The sequence below is a fragment of the Lemur catta genome, chromosome 14, assembly GCF_020740605.2.
Source record: "Lemur catta isolate mLemCat1 chromosome 14, mLemCat1.pri, whole genome shotgun sequence".
In the NCBI taxonomy this organism is placed as follows: Eukaryota; Metazoa; Chordata; class Mammalia; order Primates; family Lemuridae; genus Lemur; species Lemur catta.
In genome coordinates this window covers 32,393,342-32,413,988 of record NC_059141.1, presented here as the reverse complement: position 1 = coordinate 32,413,988, position 20,647 = coordinate 32,393,342, and the positions used below count along the sequence as shown (strand labels likewise).

The window sequence follows — 20,647 nt, the reverse complement described above, 5'->3', positions numbered from 1 at the left end:
GTATTTTGTTATGGCAGCCCTAGCAAACTAATACTGTGACTTTCAATGGATACTCCAGAGAACCCCAGGAGAGACCAGAAGGTGAACTATGTCCATGAGCAGAGAGTCTGCTCCTAGCTCCTCCATTCACCAAACACACAGCCTTAGCCAAGTAAACCTACCTGAGCTGGTTTTCTCACTTGTAAACTGAAGATGAGATTTACTGGCTACCTCATAGGTTGGCTCTAAAGATTGCACATAATAATATAAGTAAAAGCACATGCAATGTACAAACGGTTATCTAAAACAAATGGAATCATATGACTCAGAGGTGGATAAAAGAATGAAAATAAAATAAAACTAATGGAATCTTAATATTTTTGAATCTGTTTGACCTACTCTAGTCATTACATGACACAGCAAAGACAATTTTGTTCTCACGTTTCTGTCATACACTGGGTATTGAGTGGGGCAGCAGCAGAAAAATTCACAGAGCATCCGGGGGTTTATTTCCCCAAAGTAGTTTTCCGTAATCCTATCCCAAGACCTCTCTGTCTCTTGGCCAAAGCCTCCTCAACTTCTTTCTTTGACTCTCCACTTGCTTTCTTTGTGTCAGGGACTCCTTCAAAACTTTTCCTACCCAAGTGGTGGTGGGGGTGGTGGGAGAGGCAGACCTCAGTAGGATTAGGGCTGCTGGAACTTGTTGACTCTAAGGGAGTGATCAACACCCTTATCCCTAGACCTAAGGGACCAATTCAGGACAAATTGGCAGACCGAAAGAATAGCCAGCAACTCACGATAATCTTTATTTGGAAATTCTAAAACACACCTATCTTTGTCCCTTCAGAAAAGTATGCAGACCTGATTAGACTTTAAATCTATTTTATGGCTGCCTTAAAGATTAGAAATAAAAATATCTCCATCTTCTAATCTCAGTCTGTGTGTAGAAGGGCACCACATAACTTGCCAGGTACAGTTGGGCTACTCTGGTATGGACCTTTTTACATCTTGCTAATATGCCAGTGGTCTTTCTTGTAGAAGCTATTTTACATTTTAAAACCAACTCACTTTCACTAATAATAACATAAATAAAATACACATTCCCTTCTAGTAAAGCATGGTTTTACAAAGATCCACTGCTGCTTTTGAGTGTAATTATTTGTGAAACCCCTTTTCTTTCTATGTATTGATTTAGACTACTCTTCTACAATCCCCTGGGACCAGCAGGAAAATCCCAGCTGCACTGTAAATGGGAAAAGATCTCCCTATCTGACCCTAAGGATGCCCACAACTTACTCTACCAAATCACTAACCTCATTATTTTCTGTCTCTGCCTTTCTACAATCAACTTGGTTTGATCTAACAACATGGCACGCTTCAGGATATTTACTGTTAAATTGTTGAAACAATAAAGAAAATCTTACTAGATGCAAAGCTCTGGATTTCTTTTTTTACTATCTGTATTGCTACCACTATATTTTTTTAAACTCCAGATTTTATTGACAATGGAATTTCTTTTACTTGATGCTATTATTTATCTTTTGTATTCTTTCACAGGATTCCTTAAGTTTCACTTAATAGTTTAGTTCTCTGAAATAGTGTTATAGAAATCATTACCACATTTATGGCTTATATTTTTTCAATGCTGACATTGAGTTCATAATGCATATGAAACAACCTTTGGCATGATATTTTTTATCTATAGGAAATCCTTTATCATCACAAATATTCTTCCTTCAACTTTTCATTGCCATTCAGTCTCACTCATACATTTATGGAACATTTTGTAATTGTTATTGAAGGACCGTTACAATCCAGTCTTAACAATTCTTAACCTTTTTATTGGTAAAGGATGATTTGAGAATCTAATGGAAGCCATGAAACTGCTCATTGTAGAAATGCACAGACACAAATACACAGAAATTTACATCAGCTTTAGGTTACAAACACCTGCTAAGGGCCACTCTAGGTTTCTAAGAGCAGTTGTAATAACAATGTAATCAATTTCCCCCAAGTGATAAAGAAATTTTGGAATTTAATGAAGACAATCAAATAAATTTATTTGCTAAGCCCCAAGAGTTGTTCCATGTATTTGTGAACCGATATAGGAAATAAGCTAGTTTAATATCTAAAATACTAAGTATACCTGCTGAGTGAAAAGTCCTGCATTGTGCAATATAATGATACAAATATGTTTTAATGAAGTTCATTTGTTGAACTAATAGGGCATGCTCTGAAGTCATTAAAAAGCAATACCAAGTGTAAAGTTTAAGGACCAAAATGAATTGTATAGTCACTGAAGTGCAATAGGGAGTCATAGAAAAAAGAAAAATCAATTAAGTTGAGAATTTTAGGAACACTCCATTCCCTAGAAGAAAAGGGGTTTTCTAAAAATGCCTATTTACTGAATGAAATACATTCTTTGCTATTTGAACTCTATGGCACGGTGGCAGCCATTGCAAGTTTTCAAGCCAAAAGTAATATAATTGGACTTACACCTCAGAATTAAGCTGAGTAACAATTTGGTTATATATTGAATAATGGAAAACTAGCTATAATACCAGTAGAGAGTGACAGCAAACATCCTATGAAGGTGTAGTAAAAGCTTAGAATAGGATAAGGGAATTAGAAATGGAATTAAATGTAAAAAAAAGCAATACCTCAAAAACATAAAAAGTAGGACTTGGGCCCAGATTGAATATAAATACAAAAGATAAGTTTATAAAAATGATTCTAAATGATTCTAACATTTTTTAAATTTTTTTAAATTTCAGTATATTACAGGGGTACAAATGTTTAGGTTATGTATATTACCTTTGCCCCACCCGAGTCAGAGCTTCAAGCATGTCCATCCCCCAGATGGTGTGCACTGCGCCCATTAGGTGTGTATATACCTATCCCCCTCCTCCACACTCCCATCTACATGACACCCTATGAATGTTATTCCTATATGTGCACTTAAGTGTGGATCAATTAATACCAATTTGATGGTGAGTACATGTGGTGCTTGTTTTTCCATTCTTGTGATACTTCACTTAGTAGAATGGGCTCCAGCTCTATCCAGGATAATGCAGGAGGTGACATATCGCCCTTGTTTTTTTTTTTGTGGCTGGGTTGAACTCCATGGTATACATATACCACATTTTATTAATCCACTCATGTATTGATGGGCATTTCTACATCTTTGCAGTTGTGAATTGTGCTGCTATAAACATTCGCGTGCAGATGTCTTTTTTATAGAATGCCTTTTGTTCTTTTGGGTAGATGCCCGGTAATGGGATTTCTGGATCAAATGGTAGTTCTACTTGTAGCTCTTTGAGGAATCTCCATACTGCTTTCCACAGAGGTTGTACTAGTCTGCGGTCCTACCAGCAGTGTATGAGTGTTTGTACCTCTCTGCATCCATGCCAACATTTATTGTTTTAGGACTTTTTGATAAAGGCCATTCTCACTGGAGGCAAGTGATATCCCATTGTGGCTTTGATTTGCACTTCCCTGATGATTAGAGATGTTGAGCATTTTTTCACAAGTTTGTTGGCAATTAGTCTATCTTCTTTTGAAAAGTTTCCATTCATGTCCTTTACCCACTTTTTGACAGAGTTGTTTGATTTTTTCTTGCTGATTTTCCTGAGTTCTATATAGATTCTAGTTATCAGCCCTTTATCAGATATGTAACATGTGAATATTGTCTCCCATTCTGTAAGTCATTTGTTTGCTCCCATGATAGTTTCCTTGGCTATGCAGAAGCTTTTTAATTTGATCAGGTTCCATTTATTTATTTTTATTGTTGCTGTGATTGCCTTTGGGGTCTTCTTCATAAATTCTTTGCCCAGGCCAATGTCTATAAGAGTTTTTCCAACATTTTCTTATAGAATTCTTATAGTTTCTTGCCTTAGGTTTAAGTCTATTATCCACTGTGAGTTGCTTTTTATGAGAGGTGAAAGATGCAGATCCTGTTTCAGTCTTCTACATGTGGCTATCCAGTTTTCCCAGCACCATTTATTGAATAAGGATTCTTTTACCCAGTATATGTTTTGGTCTGCTTTGTCAAAGATCAGATGGCTATATGACAATGGTTTTATATCTGGGTTCTTAATTCTGTTCCATTGGTTTATGTCTCTGTTCTTGTGCTAGTACCACGATGTTTGTTACTATAGCCTTGCAGTATAACTTGAAGTCTGGTAAATTGATGCCTCTCAGCTTGTTCTTTTGGCTCAAGATTGCTTTTGCTATACGGGGTGTTCTCTGGTTTCATACAAAGTGTAGAAAATGTCTGTTCTGTCTTTTGCCCACTTTTCAATGGGGTTATTTGTTTTTTTCTTGCTGAGTTGAATTCCTTGTAGATTCTGAATATTAGCCCTGTGTTGAATGTATAGTTTGTGAATTTTTTTTCCCATTTTGTATGTTGTTTATATACTGTTTTGATTATTTCTTTTACTGTGCAGAAGCTTTTTAGTTTAATTAGGTCCCAATTATTTATTTTTGTTTTTGTTGCATTTGCTTTGGGGTAGTTATAAATTCTTTGCCTAGGCTAATGCCTACAAGAGTTTTCCCTAGATTTTCTTCTAGAATTTTTACTATTTTAGGTCTTACATTTAAGTCTTTAACTTATCTTGAGCTAATTTTTGTATGTGGTGAGAGATAGGGATCCAGTTTCATTCTTCTGCATGTGGCTATCCAAAGCTTCACATTTTCTCACAGATCTTAGCATGTGTTGCAAATTGGAAGCAAATTCCCCTTAGTACTTTATGTGAACACATGAATTATCCCTAGCAAATCAGAATGTAAGGTTTATAAAGAAGCAGAAGCATATTTGGCTGTTTGGCTGTATTATTCCTTAGTAAGGATCATATATCCCCATAAAAGACTATGAGGATTTTAATTTTTCTGAAGACTCTGATTTCGTATCCTCTTCAATTATAGTAAAAGGCTAAAGGAACACATCCTGTATTCTCTTGCTTAAATCTATGCAAATAATGACATGAAGAAGCAGTGGTAACCTGCCTCCCACGTGCTAATGAAGTTAATTCAAATTGCATTAGAATAGCAAAGGTCTTCTTCTCCATCTCAATCCTTATGAGGATCTATCAGTATTTTTTCCTTTTAAAATTTGCTATTGTCAATAACAATCAACTAGAGTTGAGTGAAGGTGGGAAATTAGTATATAAAAATAGGTAAATACATAATATTTGGTATTTCCTGACTTTTTACTAGTTTATTCAAACAACACAAGTCCAATTAGTTGTATTGTGGAGTTGGTGAAAAAGTGTCAATTTATAGGTTGTCATTTGGTTCTTTTCAACAATAATTGTGTCTTCACTATTTCTGCTAGGTATGTAAGTAATAATAAGAAAAAAAATGTAAACAATTTTAACAAGTCAAAATATAATTCTACTTTTCTTTCACCACGAGCTACAGATGCTCATGGTGGTTGTAAGGACCAACTGTATTTTTAAGTGTAATTTGTTTAATTGTACAATTCACTTATAAACACATTCACATTGTTCAAATTCTAACAAATAGATTAAACATTAAGAAAAAGGACACCATCCATATGTTATTAAATATCAGAGGCTGGGTTTTGTGTATTAGCTAGACCACTACCTGTAGGGTTACAGATCCTGGTCAAAGACCAAAATAAAATACTAATCTTTGCTGAACGAATTCACTTATCTAACCATCCAGTTAGAAAAGCTTTAGGTGCCACATTTTTAAAGAATAAGAGGCGGCCTTCTGTTATCTTAGGCCTCTTTATCTCACCCAAACTATATTATCATTATACCTTTGGCTGAACAGCTTTTTTATGTTTGAGCTATTAAGAATAATTTTTAATGTTTCCAAAATCATTTTAATTGCCAGAACTCCTTTAGCCAATATTTGTGTTTGTTAAAAGTTAAAGGTGAAAATTTAATACTATGTGAAAGTGAATGCAATATTTGATTTTTTAGTTTTGTTCTTGCAACATTAGATGATGTCCACATATTAAATCTTTTTGGTAATTTAATCAGCAGATAAGTATTCTGGCCATTGTTGAAGGTTTTGTATATAAGAAGTAAATGCAACATTAACCAAAATACTAAACATCCAGAGAAACATAATCCTAAATATTTCTGAGGAAACTGTAAGTACAACTTCTGCTAAACAAAATTTTTATTTACATTATTAGATTCATTTTTTTTCTTTAACCCAACTTTTGCATTTTTTATAGGCTTAAATATTTGTTGTATATTTACCTATATGAATGTGTCTATTTGACTTATGGTTTACCCCTCTATGATTTGATTTATTTTTTCTTCTTTTGTATGTACATGAAATTCTTAATTATTGTATGACAGATTTGTTTATTACTGTGATGAGTGTCTAATGTGAAAGTCCAGCCTCTCTGATTCTCCCTTTTGAGAAGAAATAGACCAGTCCTCTAGCATCATATGAATTGGCTGTATTGATATACTATGTTGAATAATTTAATATCATCCAAATCCTCTGCTGTTGAATTAATCATTATTAATACTATTGTATTTGTACTGTTGGCTACTAATACATTTCTTTAAATTATAAACCTCTCAAAACAGAATTTTAAGCCAAATTATATAAATCACTCTGAGGATGTCTCAAGTAGTTCCCTATAGAAGCTGGCCTAGGGTCATGCTAGAGGAACAGTGGAGAAGAACATAGTCTGGAAGCAGATTATCTAGTTTCAAATATGGGCTTAACTGCATTCTACATACTTGTTAGGCAATTCCTCTCAGCCTTGCCTTGCTTATCTGTAAAATGGGTAATATAATGCTACTTCCTTCATAAGGTTGTTGTGAGAATTAAATGAGATGATAGTAATAATAACCACATTTATCTAGTGTTTACTACATGACTGACATGTTAAGAACTTTACTTTTGTTATCGTAATGAATTCTCATAATAACATTGAAAATCCACTATTACTGGCCCTATTTTATAGAAGAGGAAACCATCTTAGCAAAGAAGACTCGAACACATAACATGTTAAGCACACTGTCCAGCAAATAGTGAGCTGTAGGTTAAGTGTCCTCACTTTACAAAGACAAATTACTTAATGGAGGCAATAGAGGGTATAAAATCATGGGTTCCTGAAATGTTTGGTCAAAGCCTTATGGTTTGAATGTTGAAACACTTCTGGTTAGTCTTTATATAGTAGTTTGTCTTTACCTAAAATACCATTGTAAAGATAAGGTTTAGTTAAAAACCCATTTTTAAGAGATACCATTAAAGCAAATTCTGTACTAAACAAGTGCCAAACTATTAGACCAGAGGGTTAGATTTTGGTCTTGAGAGTTCCAATCTGGCTTTACTGTAAGTCAAGAACTATGCTATGTACTCTGTATGAATTATGATAAATGGTTGTCCAGCCTTTGTTGAAATATTATCAACTAAGAAGTCACTACTTTTCAAAGAATTCCACTGGAATCCAATGATACAAATATTACAAATTCTTCACTGTATACAATTCAAATCTTTCTCCATGTGACCTCCAAATATTGCTCCTAACATGCAGTAGTTTTTCAATAAATACTTATTGAATGATTTATTTCTGACACACTAAACGTAAATTGATTTAAAACCATCCTCCACAGGTCATCCCTTCAAATATTTGAGAACAATATCACTTTTCCCTTCAGGCTTTTTAACCAGCTTAATATCTGAAGATTCTCAACTTTATAGTTGGTGATTACATCATAGAAGGAAGTTTAGATGTTGCGAGTTTAATGTCAAATATTGTCTGTACTGAGGAATAAGTGATAATTACCATCAGAAAATCAGAAAGGTAGAGTGCTATAGAAATTGTCCATTGGAAAAAGAAAGTTTATAAGTTGAAATTTCAATGAAACTGTAAAAATTGAAAGGAGCATAGTTCAATTATAATAAGTTTGAGTGCACGTGAAATTTCTAATTATTGTCCAAGAGAAAATGCTCACCTGTTGTCCCAAGGACTACCTGTTGACAAGCAATGCTGATAAATTTCAAGATGGTCAGACCAGTTTAAGCCAGCACCTAGTCAGTTTGTATGAAGGGTTAGATCTAGTAGATGCATCAGTTAGGCTATTTTCAATGTAAAACTATTCATTCATTTTATAATAAGCACATTTTTTCACTGACCTGTGTTGCTCTTGACCTGTATTGTTTTACAACTACACAAAGCCTAACAATTTTGATAGAGCAATTATATAAACGATTGATCATTTAAACACTAGCACTAATTCAGTCTATGTGAAATTATTGTTGTTATCTAAGAAGTGGGTTGCTATTTTTTGCCTATAAGATATATGAGAGGGTTGAATTAGAAACTCCCTTGGATCCTTTTCAAATCATGATACTGATTTTCCTTTTTTTGCTAAACACTTGCAAAGAAAGATATTGGACCATCCAATACATTGCAGATTTTTAATTTTCAAGGCTTACCTAAGTAATTTCAATGAGATAATACCTCACCAAAAAATTAAAAGAGCAATCACTTTCCTAAAATTGAATGCACACATTATTCTAGTCTTGGTAGCATTTGGGGAAGGTAATGGTTGCTTTTAAAGCCACATGATAATCTCAGATCAATAAATACTTAAGGAATGGCTTTTATAAACAATATTTTTAAATATTATTATATGATAGATTTTAATGCATGTTATACTGAGATTGAATCTATGAATCAAATGCCCCACACAGCCACCTCCCAACTTTGAGCTCTCAGAATAAGTTGGCAAAAGTCTTAAACATGAAGCATAGTAGAATATGTTGTTATGTTAGAAGACTTTTTTTTGCCAATTAATATTCATTCAATATGACTTGAAAAGCAAATGGGAAATGTTTGTAAACAAATGGAATCAAACAGTGAAAACATGTGAAGTATTAAGATGCCCATGTTGATAGCCACATGTCCCAGTTTATTGCCTAACAGAAAGAATATAATCAAATCCAAGCATTTCTCTACTTTGTATGAAGTACACAACATGTGAGTATTCTGAAAGTATAATGGGTTAACCATGGCATGGATATTCTTTTGTTTCAGGAGGGCCCAAAATGTGGTTGCTTTTAACGGTGGCAAGTTTGATATCTGCACTTGGAACTACACATGGTTTATTTGGAAAATTAAACCCTGGAAGCCCTGAAGTGACTATGAATATTGTAAGTGACTGGGGGAGAAACTATAAAATTAAGATATATTATTGTGCTTTAGAATCATATGAGTTTAAGCATTTATGTGACCAAAAATATTTATTACATGCATTTAAAAAAATCAATTAAAACTTAAACTCTTGTGTTTTCCTCATCAGAGTCAGATGATTTCTTATTGGGGATATCCAAATGAAGAATATAATGTTGTGACTGAAGATGGCTATATCCTTGGGGTCTACAGAATTCCTTATGGGAAGAAAAATTCAGGGAATATAGGTATATATAACCTTTTTCTCTTCCTTCCTTTTCCTCTCTTTCCCTTTCCCTCTTTCTTCTTCCCTCTTTGCTCCCTCCTTTTCTTCCTCCATTCCCTCCTTCCTCTTTTCCTTCTTTTTTTCTCTCCTTTTTTCCTCCTTTTGTTTCTTCCTAAAGTCTTAATAAGTCTTGTTCATTCTGGAAATGCAACAATGACTAAGCTATATTTCCAGTCTTCAAGGAGATCACCATCAAGCCAATAAGATAGATAAATAACAGATCATTATAATAATATGTGATAATGTCAATGCTACAGCTGTGCACAGAATATTAAATTGGAGATCCTAGTGAAAGCACCCGACCCATACAGGGGAAGTTGAGGAAACTTGCTCTTAGAAATAATAGCCGAGCTGAGACTTAAAGGATTGGGAAGAGTTAGCCAGGGTGTGTGTCGCAGAGGGGAGGATGGAAAGACAATTGGAGGCCAATTTCCTAAATGGATAAAGGCCATTTTTCACTAGTTCTGTTAAAAATTTATCTTTTATTCATTGTTGAAAACTTGTGAAGTATAAAAAGAATAAAAATTAAAAAAGAATACCCAAACTTTACCACTCAGAGTCCACTTAAATTAATATTGTGTTGAATTTCCTTAGAATATAATTTTTGCAATAGCTTTATTGAAGTATAATTAGCAGACAATAAACTGCTCTATTTAAAGTTTACAATCTGATAAGTGTTGGCATCTGAGAACTCAATCACCCGAGAAATCATTACCGCAATTAAGATATTCAAAAATATTCAACTCAAACAAATGTATTTATTAATATTTCTAGTCATATGGAAGACTTTCTATCTTCATGTTTACTTAGAATAAGGAATAAGTTTATAAAGTTTTTAAACAATTTTCTTCTTTAGGCCAGAGACCCGTTGTGTTTCTGCAGCATGGTTTGCTCGCATCAGCTACAAACTGGATTTCAAACCTGCCCAACAACAGCCTGGGCTTCATTCTGGCAGATGCTGGTTATGATGTGTGGCTGGGAAACAGCAGAGGAAATACCTGGTCCAGGAGAAATCTGTACTATTCCCCAGACTCAGTTGAATTCTGGGCTTTCAGGTAAAGAAAAGGGACAATTAAAAATGAACATTAGGCTTTAAAAGCATGGGCATTCTCCCCTTGCAACCCAGTCCCATTTTAACAAATTATACTCCAAGTAGGAGGAGAAGGAAATCATTTTTATTCTAATCCCTTCTCAGATTCTTCCACATGCCTCATTCCGAGAGTAGCTGTTCTTTAAACTTTCTGTGATCTCAGTACCACTATTAGGGATCCATGAATATGCTTTTCCAAGTGGAATGAACAATATGGCTGTAGCAAGGAAACTCATTGCCCCTGGCAAATTTAAAAAGGAATGTCCACATGGATTCAAGAGGGATGTTAAACCCCAGTTGGGAGTGGGAGACAGCAGCCTGAGTCATCATAAATAGGGGGGCAGGTGGGGAGAATGAAATTCACACTCCATGGAAAGATTATCAAAGGCTTCCCATCACTGGCCTCCTTGAGCCTTATTCCTGGAAATTCCTGATGGAGGCTGAGAACAGGAGAGAATCTGGCCAATGATGAGGGGGCACAAAAGTGTTCCTGGAGCTCTAGGAGCTGAAAGAAAACCTGTATGTCCCGAGTGTGGTGAGGAAGAGGGAGAGTGACAGGAGAGCAGACGGAGGTGCTGACAACAGCCAAATTGGGAAGGCCTTGGAGCTCATTCTAAGTGCAATGAGAAACCACTAAAAAGTTTGAAACAGTGGAATGGCATACTTTAGTTGTCATTGTCAAAATACCATTCTGGTTGATTTGTGAAGTGTAAAATAGAGGAGGATTGAATTCATACTAAATGGCCCTGGAACACAGCATATCAATGATTATTAAATCTGACATTCCATTTTAGAGATAGAAATAATTCCCATCTACTGATACTCATTTACATTAAATCACGGCTGCAATACAGTACTTCAGAACTGATATCAGTTGTTTATAAGAAGCCACCTGATACCTACTAATGGTCTATAAGCAGAAATGTTTTGAGAATCTAGTTTTCTATTTCCCAAAGGGAATGTTGGCTATAACTGCTTGAATTTTAGAAACTATAGCAAGAAAATGTGCTCAATTTTATCTCATCTTTTTTTTCTTGCAGCTTTGATGAAATGGCTAAATATGACCTTCCAGCCACAATCGACTTCATCGTAAAAAAAACTGGACAGAAGAAGCTACGCTATGTTGGCCATTCTCAGGGCACCACCATTGGTAGGTAGAGGCAGTCAATGCCAGGTAGGTTAGTTCTAATGGGCCTCTTCCCAGTGGTTATAGTAGGCATGCTGGCAAACACACTAATTGATTTCCATTCATTCAATGCCTACAACAACCCAATGACAGAGGAACAATGATCATTTCTCTTAGGTGGGGAAACAAAGCAAGGGGATAAATAATTTGTGCAAAGTAACACAGATTATTACCAATGGGGTGGCTCAAAAACCAGGTCAGGCAATCTGACTCCCAAGCGCATGCTCTGAAACATTGCACCACATGTCCTCTGGACTGAGTTTATTCTATTTATTTGACCATATTTATGGGGCACCAATGATGTGCCCAAAGAATACAGCAATAAATAAAATAGATTAAAATCTCTGTTTTTGTACCACTTACACTCCAGTGGGAGGAGGCAGAGAAAAATAACAAAGATTAAAAAGTAAAATATAAAGTATATTAGATAATGGTACTACTACAGAGAAGACATAACTCAGGAAATAATATTAGGGAGCACCAGAGGGCTTCCCAACAATTTCAAATAGGGAACACAAACACTCTCTGGGCAAAGCCATAGAGGAGGTGGCGGGCGAGTCATGTACATGCCTGGAAGACTGATGTTCCAGGAAGAAAGAACAGCAAGTATGAAAAATCTAAGCTGGAGCACAGCTAGTTTGTTCAAGGAACAGCAGTGAGGCTGTGACTTGTGTGGATGAATCAGATTGAGAGAGAGAAGAGACAGAGGGAGTGAGAGATGAGATCACAGGGGTTGGGCAGGGGAGACTGTTCAGGGCTCTTGGGCTGCTGTAAGGATCTTGGCTCTCACCAAGTAAAAAGGGAAACCACAGAAGAATTTTGAATAGAGAAGTAACAGGACCCCCTACCCTGCTGAGGGGAAAAGGAAAGGAGCAGAGAACCAGCTAGAGGATTCGACTCTTCCGGTAATCTATGCAGGGAATGGTGGTGACCTGACTTGGGTGAAGGGTGAGGGAGCTGTGGAGATAATGATATTAATACATGGGCAGGTTCCAGATACAGTTTTCATATATAGTTTGGAGGTGGTGCCAACAGGATTTGCTGACATACTGGATACAAGGTATAAGAGATAAATAGGAGTCAAGGATGATGCCAGGGTTTGTTCTCTGAGCACATGGGATGATGGAGATGTTACTAACCAAGGTGGGGAAGACTTTGGGAAGAGCTGATGTGGTCAAGAAAGCAGGAGCTCAGTTTGGGACCACTAAGTGTGAGGTGCCTATTGAAGATTCAAGTGAAAGTGTCAAGCAGTCAAATCTGGAGTTCTAGGGAGAGAACTGGGCTGAAAATACAAAACAGGAGTCATAGGTACATGAGACAGGATGTAATGACCAAAGGAGTGAGTTCAGACAGGAAAGAGGAGAGGAGGGGGTCCAAGGACTAAGCCCTGGGCTACTCCTTAATTTAGAAGATGAGGAGGACTCAAGAAAGGAAACTGGGAATTAATGGTGACCATAGTATAAGGTAAGCCAGGGGTGCCTGGTGTTCTGGATGTCAAGGGGAGAAAGCGTTTTAAGAAAGAGAATCTGGGCAACTGTGGAAAAGGCTTACTGATAATGAAGTCAGAAAACTGACCATTGGATTTAGCCACCTGGAAGTTATTGGGGATTTTTAGAACAGCAACATTGGTGGAGTGATTGCCAGTTTCTCAGTTTGTCTCAGATGCCACCCTTATTAAGTCCAAGATAATGTTACACTTGTAAAAACAAAACAAAACACACATACACACCCCTCCTTTACTAGTTTCTTGTTCTATTTCAGGTTTTATCGCCTTCTCTACCAATCCCACGCTGGCTGAAAAAATCGAAACCTTTTATGCGTTAGCTCCAGTTGCCACCGTAAAGTATACAAAAAGCCTTTTAAACAAACTTGAACTTATTCCTCCATCCATCTTCAAGGTACATGATTTTCTTTAATTAGTTGAATCTAAGATCCCCAATTGCCCATGCATTTCAAAGTGATGGAAAGAGATCAAAAGCACCTGTGGACAATCAACATTGGAATCCAAAAATGGAACTGTACATGTTTACATTATTTCTTCAATAGCAGTGACCATGTTTAAATCCCCTCTGCAGCCTTTGAGACCCCCATTTATTTCTTTGTTCTTGCCTAGGTTTCTGTGGGTTAGCAATGCCTGGAGGTGGTTTTGCTCCTCCGTGGACATTTCACTTACCAAGCACTCTACCCGGCGGTGTCAAGGCTGTGATTCCACTCCTGGAGCAGGGAAGGGGAAATCAAAACAAAACAAAACAAAATAGTAAATAAGAAGCCTAATTTACAAGGGCCATGGAAACTGGAAATAGGAGGGAAAGGAAAGAAAAGAAAGGAAGGGAAAAGAAGAAAGAGGGGAAAGGAATCAATGGTTTAGTGAGGCAAACACTTTAAGATCCCTCTTTAAACACTTTTGGCTTTCCTAAGGGCTCCTTCCTCTTTAAATGGGGATTTCATAGGACAGTGTGTGGAATTCAATAAACCATAAATATTAAGTGCTTTATACAGTAGGCTTACATGGTAGGGAATTAATAATATTTACTTTTTCCAATGTGTGATACTCTACTTCTCCCACTCACTGAAACAAACACACATACACATACACACACATACAAACACACACAATTTCCTTTAGGAGAATGGTTTAATCTCAGGCTATACCATGTAATGATGCCATTTCCTTTTATGCTTTTGTACTATTCATTTCTTTACACTCTGTATTATTAATAACATGTATGTTTAAAGCCTAAGAGACTTTACCCACAGTCAGACTACATTTGTAAAACTTTTATTCAAAATCTGAAACATTGTGATGAACTTGAGTGTATTTACTGGCCGCATGGATCCTGAAGTTATTTCCTACTTGTACTCAATTATCTGATAGGCAATGCAGAGAGTGGTTAAAGGGGGAAAAAGAAAGAAAAAAAAAAAGGCTCTAGACCTCAAGTCAAAGGTTTGGGTCAGGATTCTAGGTATAATGCAGTTATTAATATAATTAGTCCAAGACCTTGACTCATGTTAACCTCATGTTTCCTCACATATAAAATAAAGATAACAAAATGTCTGCCTTCCTCAAAAAGAGTTGGGGCCAATCCTTTCAATTCTTCAGCTGAGCCTCATTGCCTCCTTAAAGGCTTTGCTGAAAATATTGCTCAGTCATTTTTTTTCCTCCTGATCTTTTCACAATTTATTGCTGAAATCACACATCTTGGTATTAATCATGACAGTCTGCCATGTTGTTTTATGATTTTATTCCATAACTCTTATCACCACGGCTAGATTATAACTCTTTGTGTCTTATCCTTCCTCTCAGCAGCCAGTGTAGTTCTCAATGCAACAACAGATACCCAGTATTTATGTCTGCTCTGTCCATTTCACAACTTTACTGGGGGAATTAAATGAAAGAGAGTATTGGAAATTCCTAAGACAATGTATAAAAATAAAAATATATCATCAGCCTAATCACACCTGTACAAGTAGACTAGATAAATTAATGAGTCTTTTCTACAATTTATTTGCTGCAACTCTCTAATGATGCTTCTATTTTTCAGATTATATTTGGTGACAAAATATTCTACCCACACACCTTCTTTGATCAATTTCTTGCTACTGAAGTGTGCTCCCGTCAGACACTGGATGTCCTCTGCAGCAACGCCTTATTTATCATTTGTGGATTTGACCATAAAAACTTGAATACGGTTTGTATGGGTTGAGATTTCTGTATTTTGAGCAACATCTTTGATTACTTGTTTCATCATCGCTTAGAAATGGTACTTTATAAGAGCAAGGAGTAACTTCAGAATGATTTCCATGATATCCTGATAAACCCAAAAGAAATCACAAGTCATTGCTCCCAATTTTGTCACCCCCAGCTCTCTTCCCTCACCCCAATTGCTCCTAAAGTAAATAAACAGCATGTAGGGAAAAAAATAACAACTCACTACTCACTTGTGACCCCCTAAATAATTGGTGTGACATTTAAATTCTCTGAGATAAGGGACTGAACCATATATTTTGGCAGACTTCTTTGTGAGAAAAAAGTCTGTGTGTTGAATCAATGTTCTTATAAATATTTTTAATGCTGGTAATCATTCCCATACATTTTATAAAGCATATTTCAGAGTGACTATTTCTGTAGGACCTTGTTTGTTTTCTTTATTTGCCTTTTTACTTTTTACTTGATTCACAGTAAACTGGGGTTTTAAAACATATGTTACAAAATGCAGATTCATAAAGTAGTTAAGAGTATGGACTCAGGTCAGCCTAAATTCAAATCCTACCTTTGCAACTGACTTGAACTCCTCTGTCTTGGTTTTCTCATCCACAAAATGGATTATCATGAAGATCTAATGAGCTATATATGTAAAGTACATAGAACATAGTGCAAAGCATATAGTGCATAGTAATATCATGTTTTGCTACTATTATTATTATACATAGCCAATGATCCTTACTCAAAACAATCAGTTTAGGTACCTACCCTTAAACACCTAAGAAAATCAAGTTCATGGATAAGAAGGCATAACTGTACAAAGCATTGCAGTTACTGGGGACGCAGAAGTGAAATTGATAGATATGGCTCCTGGCTCCATGGAGATCAAGGAGATTCAATTCTCTTTTTCAATGCTGGTGATCATTTCTAGGGAGATATATACATATACATCTATCTATATACAGAGATATATACATATATACATATGTATATGTGTAGTGGCATTAAGACCCACTACAAACTAGCTAATGCAATCTGAGAAAGAGACTTCAGTTTACTCTCTGAGGTCTGAACAAGGTGGATTAGGGTCCTGATAAAATAGTATAATTGGAAAATATGTATGATGACTATATATGATATTACTATTTCACACATATTATAGTTCTGAAAGCAAGTGGCCTGTGTGTGAATATTTAATTTACCACACTCTGGCACTGGGTAGAGAAAAATGAAAACTGAGAATTTATACTCAGTTTCCTAAAGGCTCTGGCTCCATCAGTGTGACACTGGACATTTCTATAAACTTCTTTGAGCCCCAATTTTCATTTTGATAAAATGGAAATAATAAGCTCTCTTCACTGAATGGCTACAAATTAAAAGAGTTAACACATGCAACTGCACTTTGCAAACTCTAAAATGAAATACAAATTTATTGCTCATATCCTTCAAGTAACCTTAAACACTTGGTCTGAATCAGAAAACTTAGACCTTAGCTGTTTTTGAGAAACCAAATATGTGGCTAAGTATGCATATGTGTGTTTTATTTCTAGAGTCGCTTGGATGTGTATCTATCACATAATCCAGCAGGAACTTCTGTTCAAGATGTCCTCCACTGGTCACAGGTATCATTTTTCAGATGCTGTTAAAACTTATTTGTGGGCTTGAACCCTTTGTCTTTACCTAAAGCATGTTCTTAAAACATTCTGTCTAATATACCTGGCAGATAATTTCTCTGGCATATGACTACCATATAAAAATAACTGTGAACCCATGTGAAGGAAAATTTTATAAAAACAGGTTCTTTGGGAAGCAAAACAATGAATGCTTTTTATGACTTGGCATGCAAGAAAAATTATTTTAAGCAAAGTTTCATTTAAATTTACATAAATACCTTGTCTTAGATAATCAATAATCTTTTATCGGAATGAGAAAAATATTTTTAAATAATTGTTTAAATTGAAAATAACGTGGAAATGTTGGAATTTTATTTTTCACATAATAAGGAGAATTTTATTGCTTTGTGTTTTTAATTTCTCCACAATAGGCTGTTAAGTCTGGAAAATTCCAAGCTTTTAACTGGGGGAGCCCAGTTCAGAACGAGCTGCACTATAATCAGGTAAGTTTCTGAAAGTTGAAATCATTCACATCTTGAAACACAAAGATATAAAAGGTTAAAGAAGAAATTATGTTAACCATGCATCTACTTTCCAAAGGAAAGTTAATATCAAGTCTCCCATTGTCCCACATGACTATGAGTTCATGCTCCAGCCACTGTGCTTGTTCAAGATGCCCTCAAAGCACCACACCCCCTCATGTAAGAAACTTCCCAGAACTTATCTTACATAGACCTGCCCTGCATCCCAGTTCCCAGCACACTGTTCTCTCCTTTCTAAAGCACAGTTGACTGATACAGTAAACTAATAATTCTACCCATTCATGAGCTAGAGCTGGAATTTCTGGTCATCTTAAACAATATCCTCTCCTTTGTTGACAGTCAAAAGAGCGATTTCACCAGAACACATTCCCATATAGAAGAAAAAGACAGTCTTGCAGGTCAAGGCTGGTAATATTTTTCAGTATGCTGGGGCCTTGTGGCTTAGGCAGACATAGTGAGCAGTGCTCACACTTGTCATTGTACAAAGAACTTAGACTTTAGAGTTCATCTTTTCTGCAGTCAATATGATTCTGGGTAATATTTTCTTTATATCTGTACCCAGACTCAGGGAGTTGTTGGTAGGATTTACTGAGATAATATCTATAAGCCCTTAGCTGAGGGTAAACTCTCAGGTTACCACTGACTAATTTTGAACAAGGGAAGTACCCTACATTATTTTGTAACATCTCTTCTTCCCCTTTACCCACATTCAATTTTTCCATCCAAGTGATAGCTGAACAACTCTACTAATTTTCATGTGTTTCCATAATGCAAAACTTAGAAGGAATTTATGTTTTGATAACAATGTCTAACATGTTGAGAAGATGCTCCCATTTATTTTTCATTTTTGATGTCTTTAAAGAAGTTTTCAGAATACCATTTCAAACTTTTTTTGAAAACATTTTCCCCAGCTATCACCTTTTCAAACCCCAAAACACAGGCTTGCTTTGAACCTATCTTTCTATTGGACTCTCGTACTAGTAATCAGAGAACTTCATCCTAGAGGTCCAAGTGAGACCTAGAATACCCTAGTCCTCAATTCCACCCTTCCTCCAACCAAGCCAATGACAGTTCAGGTTAATCTTCAACTAACTGAAGCAGTGACACTAATTTAAGAGCCAGAGCTAGCATCTAGGGAACTCTTTTAACAGTATGATATAAGTAAAAGAAAGTGGGTTTATAATTATGGATATTCCCCACATTATTCCATTTTCTTCAATACATAAGGGATATAATAGAAAGTGTTAAAATATTAGGGGAAATTATGTATGATAAAATATTTTGCTATGGCAAGTTGGCTATTAGATAACATAGGAATAGAGAAACTTTTAGTATATTGAATTGCTTTCTTGAAAGTATGATCTAAAAAAAACCTAAGAAAATTCTCTCTGGGCAGCAAGAAAATTGGAGGTAATTCTCTTGTTATCTTTCCTGCTTTATAAACCTCTTTAAAATGTATATGTGAATAGTGATTTTCTAAAAATAGGAAATGGGCTGATAATACCTTTTCTCAGCATATGAAGAAATATTTTGTAAAATCAGGTAAAGTATTTGAAAAATACAGCTCCTTAACTGAACTGACTGGCCTGTCCAGTAACCATCCTGGGAAGTCAATACAAAGCCAAAATACACAACTCAGGACGTTTTGAGGTGATCCTACTTTCAAGTGTTTGGGTAGAAACAATTTATTACAGTTAGAATCTAATCAAATCCACTTCAGTTTGAGTTGAAATCTGAGTGTTTACACAATTCTAAGTGTAAGAGTTGGCATCTGAAGCCTTGCTAGTGAGCGTGGTTTGGGACCACCCACACAGGCTTCATCTGTGAGTGCAGAATCTTGAGCTCTTCAGAATCTTCATTTTCACAAGATCCCCAGGTGATCCACTGGCCCACTAGAGCTTGAGAAGCACTGATTTAAAACATATTGGATCCACTTTGCTCTGTGGATAAAAGAAGCTTTCTCTGACTAATCATTGTTAGAATTTACTCATAAAACTGTCGGTTAATGTTACACAGTCTACCTAAAGAATAAGTATTGGGTTTAAAGTGTAGTTACCTAAACTCTGGTTCTTTCTCTTGTATTTTTTAGCCCACACCTCCCTACTACAATGTGACAGCCATGAATGTGCCTATTGCGGTGTGGAACGGTGGTAATGACTGGTTGGCTGACCCCCAAGATGTTGGCATGTTGCTTCCCAAACTCCCTCATCTTATTTACCACAAGGAGATATCTTTTTACAATCACCTGGATTTTATCTGGGCAATGGATGCCCCTCAAGAAGTTTACAATGAAATTGTTTCTATGTTGGCAGAAGGTAAAAAGTAGTTCTGGATTTAAAGAATTATCCATTCGTTTTTCCAAAGTACCTTCTTCTCTCATATGTAGTTTTCTGTAGTGTTTAAAATGCAGTGGTTCTTTTGTAATTTTGACTTCAGAAATAAACTGGCATCAATAAATTTCCTATTTGCAATTTTCAATTTTTTAAACTTTAAAGAAATTTCAGTTTCTCTGTGGAATTTTATCTAGAAACACCTGAGAGAACACATTCTTAGGCTGATGAAATGTTTCTCCTGATCTTCCCATTCAGTTTCTCTTCTAAACTCAGATTATGAGCCATGAACCATGAGTGCTACCCAAAGACAGTGTTGGGGTTGAATATTGACTCCACTTGATACTGAGTATATTGTGCTCTATTGTCTCTCCTTCTGTACAGTGGGGATATCACTTGCTCTTTTGCATGTTTAACCCCACGAAAAGGCCAATTGGGAGATATAAACCAAATTGAGGTCTGCTTACTTTTACTTCCCAGGGAGAGGAGAGCAAGGGTAGTTTGGAAAGCAACTGGCATCCCCAAGCCCAATTTAGGAAAGGGTATGTGCTCTCCTATCTCTGTTCAGATTCTGCCCTCATCTTCTTGGGCCACAAAAGTGAAACAGGAACCAACTAACCAAACTATTTTTGAAATCACTGTTACCATCCTGGCAACCACAGGATCCAAAAACAATCCCATTGATATAAAAATCAGAATGTACAACTGTCACCTGTTGGTGGCAAAAAAAAAAGACTCTTCCAGACTTT

At 36.0% G+C, this 20,647-nt stretch overlaps 1 protein-coding gene across 2 annotated transcripts; it reads left to right on the top strand.

Moving 5' to 3' along the window:
* Window positions 1–6,050: 6,050 nt before the first annotated feature.
* On the top strand, window positions 6,051–20,021 carry LIPF (lipase F, gastric type). Of its 2 annotated transcripts, none has more exons than XM_045569273.1 (10): window positions 6,051–6,100; window positions 9,014–9,129; window positions 9,279–9,396; window positions 10,390–10,489; window positions 11,565–11,674; window positions 13,472–13,608; window positions 15,253–15,399; window positions 16,964–17,035; window positions 17,458–17,529; window positions 19,658–20,021. In XM_045569273.1, the coding sequence occupies exons 2-10, from the start codon at window positions 9,025–9,027 to the stop codon at window positions 19,892–19,894; spliced, it is 1,098 nt and encodes a 365-aa protein (XP_045425229.1). In that variant the 5' UTR covers window positions 6,051–6,100; window positions 9,014–9,024; the 3' UTR covers window positions 19,895–20,021. The 2 variants fall into 2 exon arrangements, with proteins under 2 accessions (XP_045425229.1, XP_045425228.1); XM_045569272.1 differs by having other exon boundaries at window positions 10,291–10,489.
* The last annotated feature ends 626 nt before the right edge of the window (window positions 20,022–20,647 follow it).

Coding starts and splice junctions, on each gene's coding strand:
- LIPF (XM_045569272.1), top strand. CDS start 9,025: ATGTGGTTGCTTTTAACGGTGGCAAGTTTGATATCTGCACTTGGAACT. Junction 9,397..10,290: donor GAAAAATTCAGGGAATATAG/GTATATATAACC, acceptor TTTCTTCTTTAG/GCCAGAGACCCGTTGTGTTT. Junction 17,036..17,457: donor ATGTCCTCCACTGGTCACAG/GTATCATTTTTC, acceptor TCTCCACAATAG/GCTGTTAAGTCTGGAAAATT.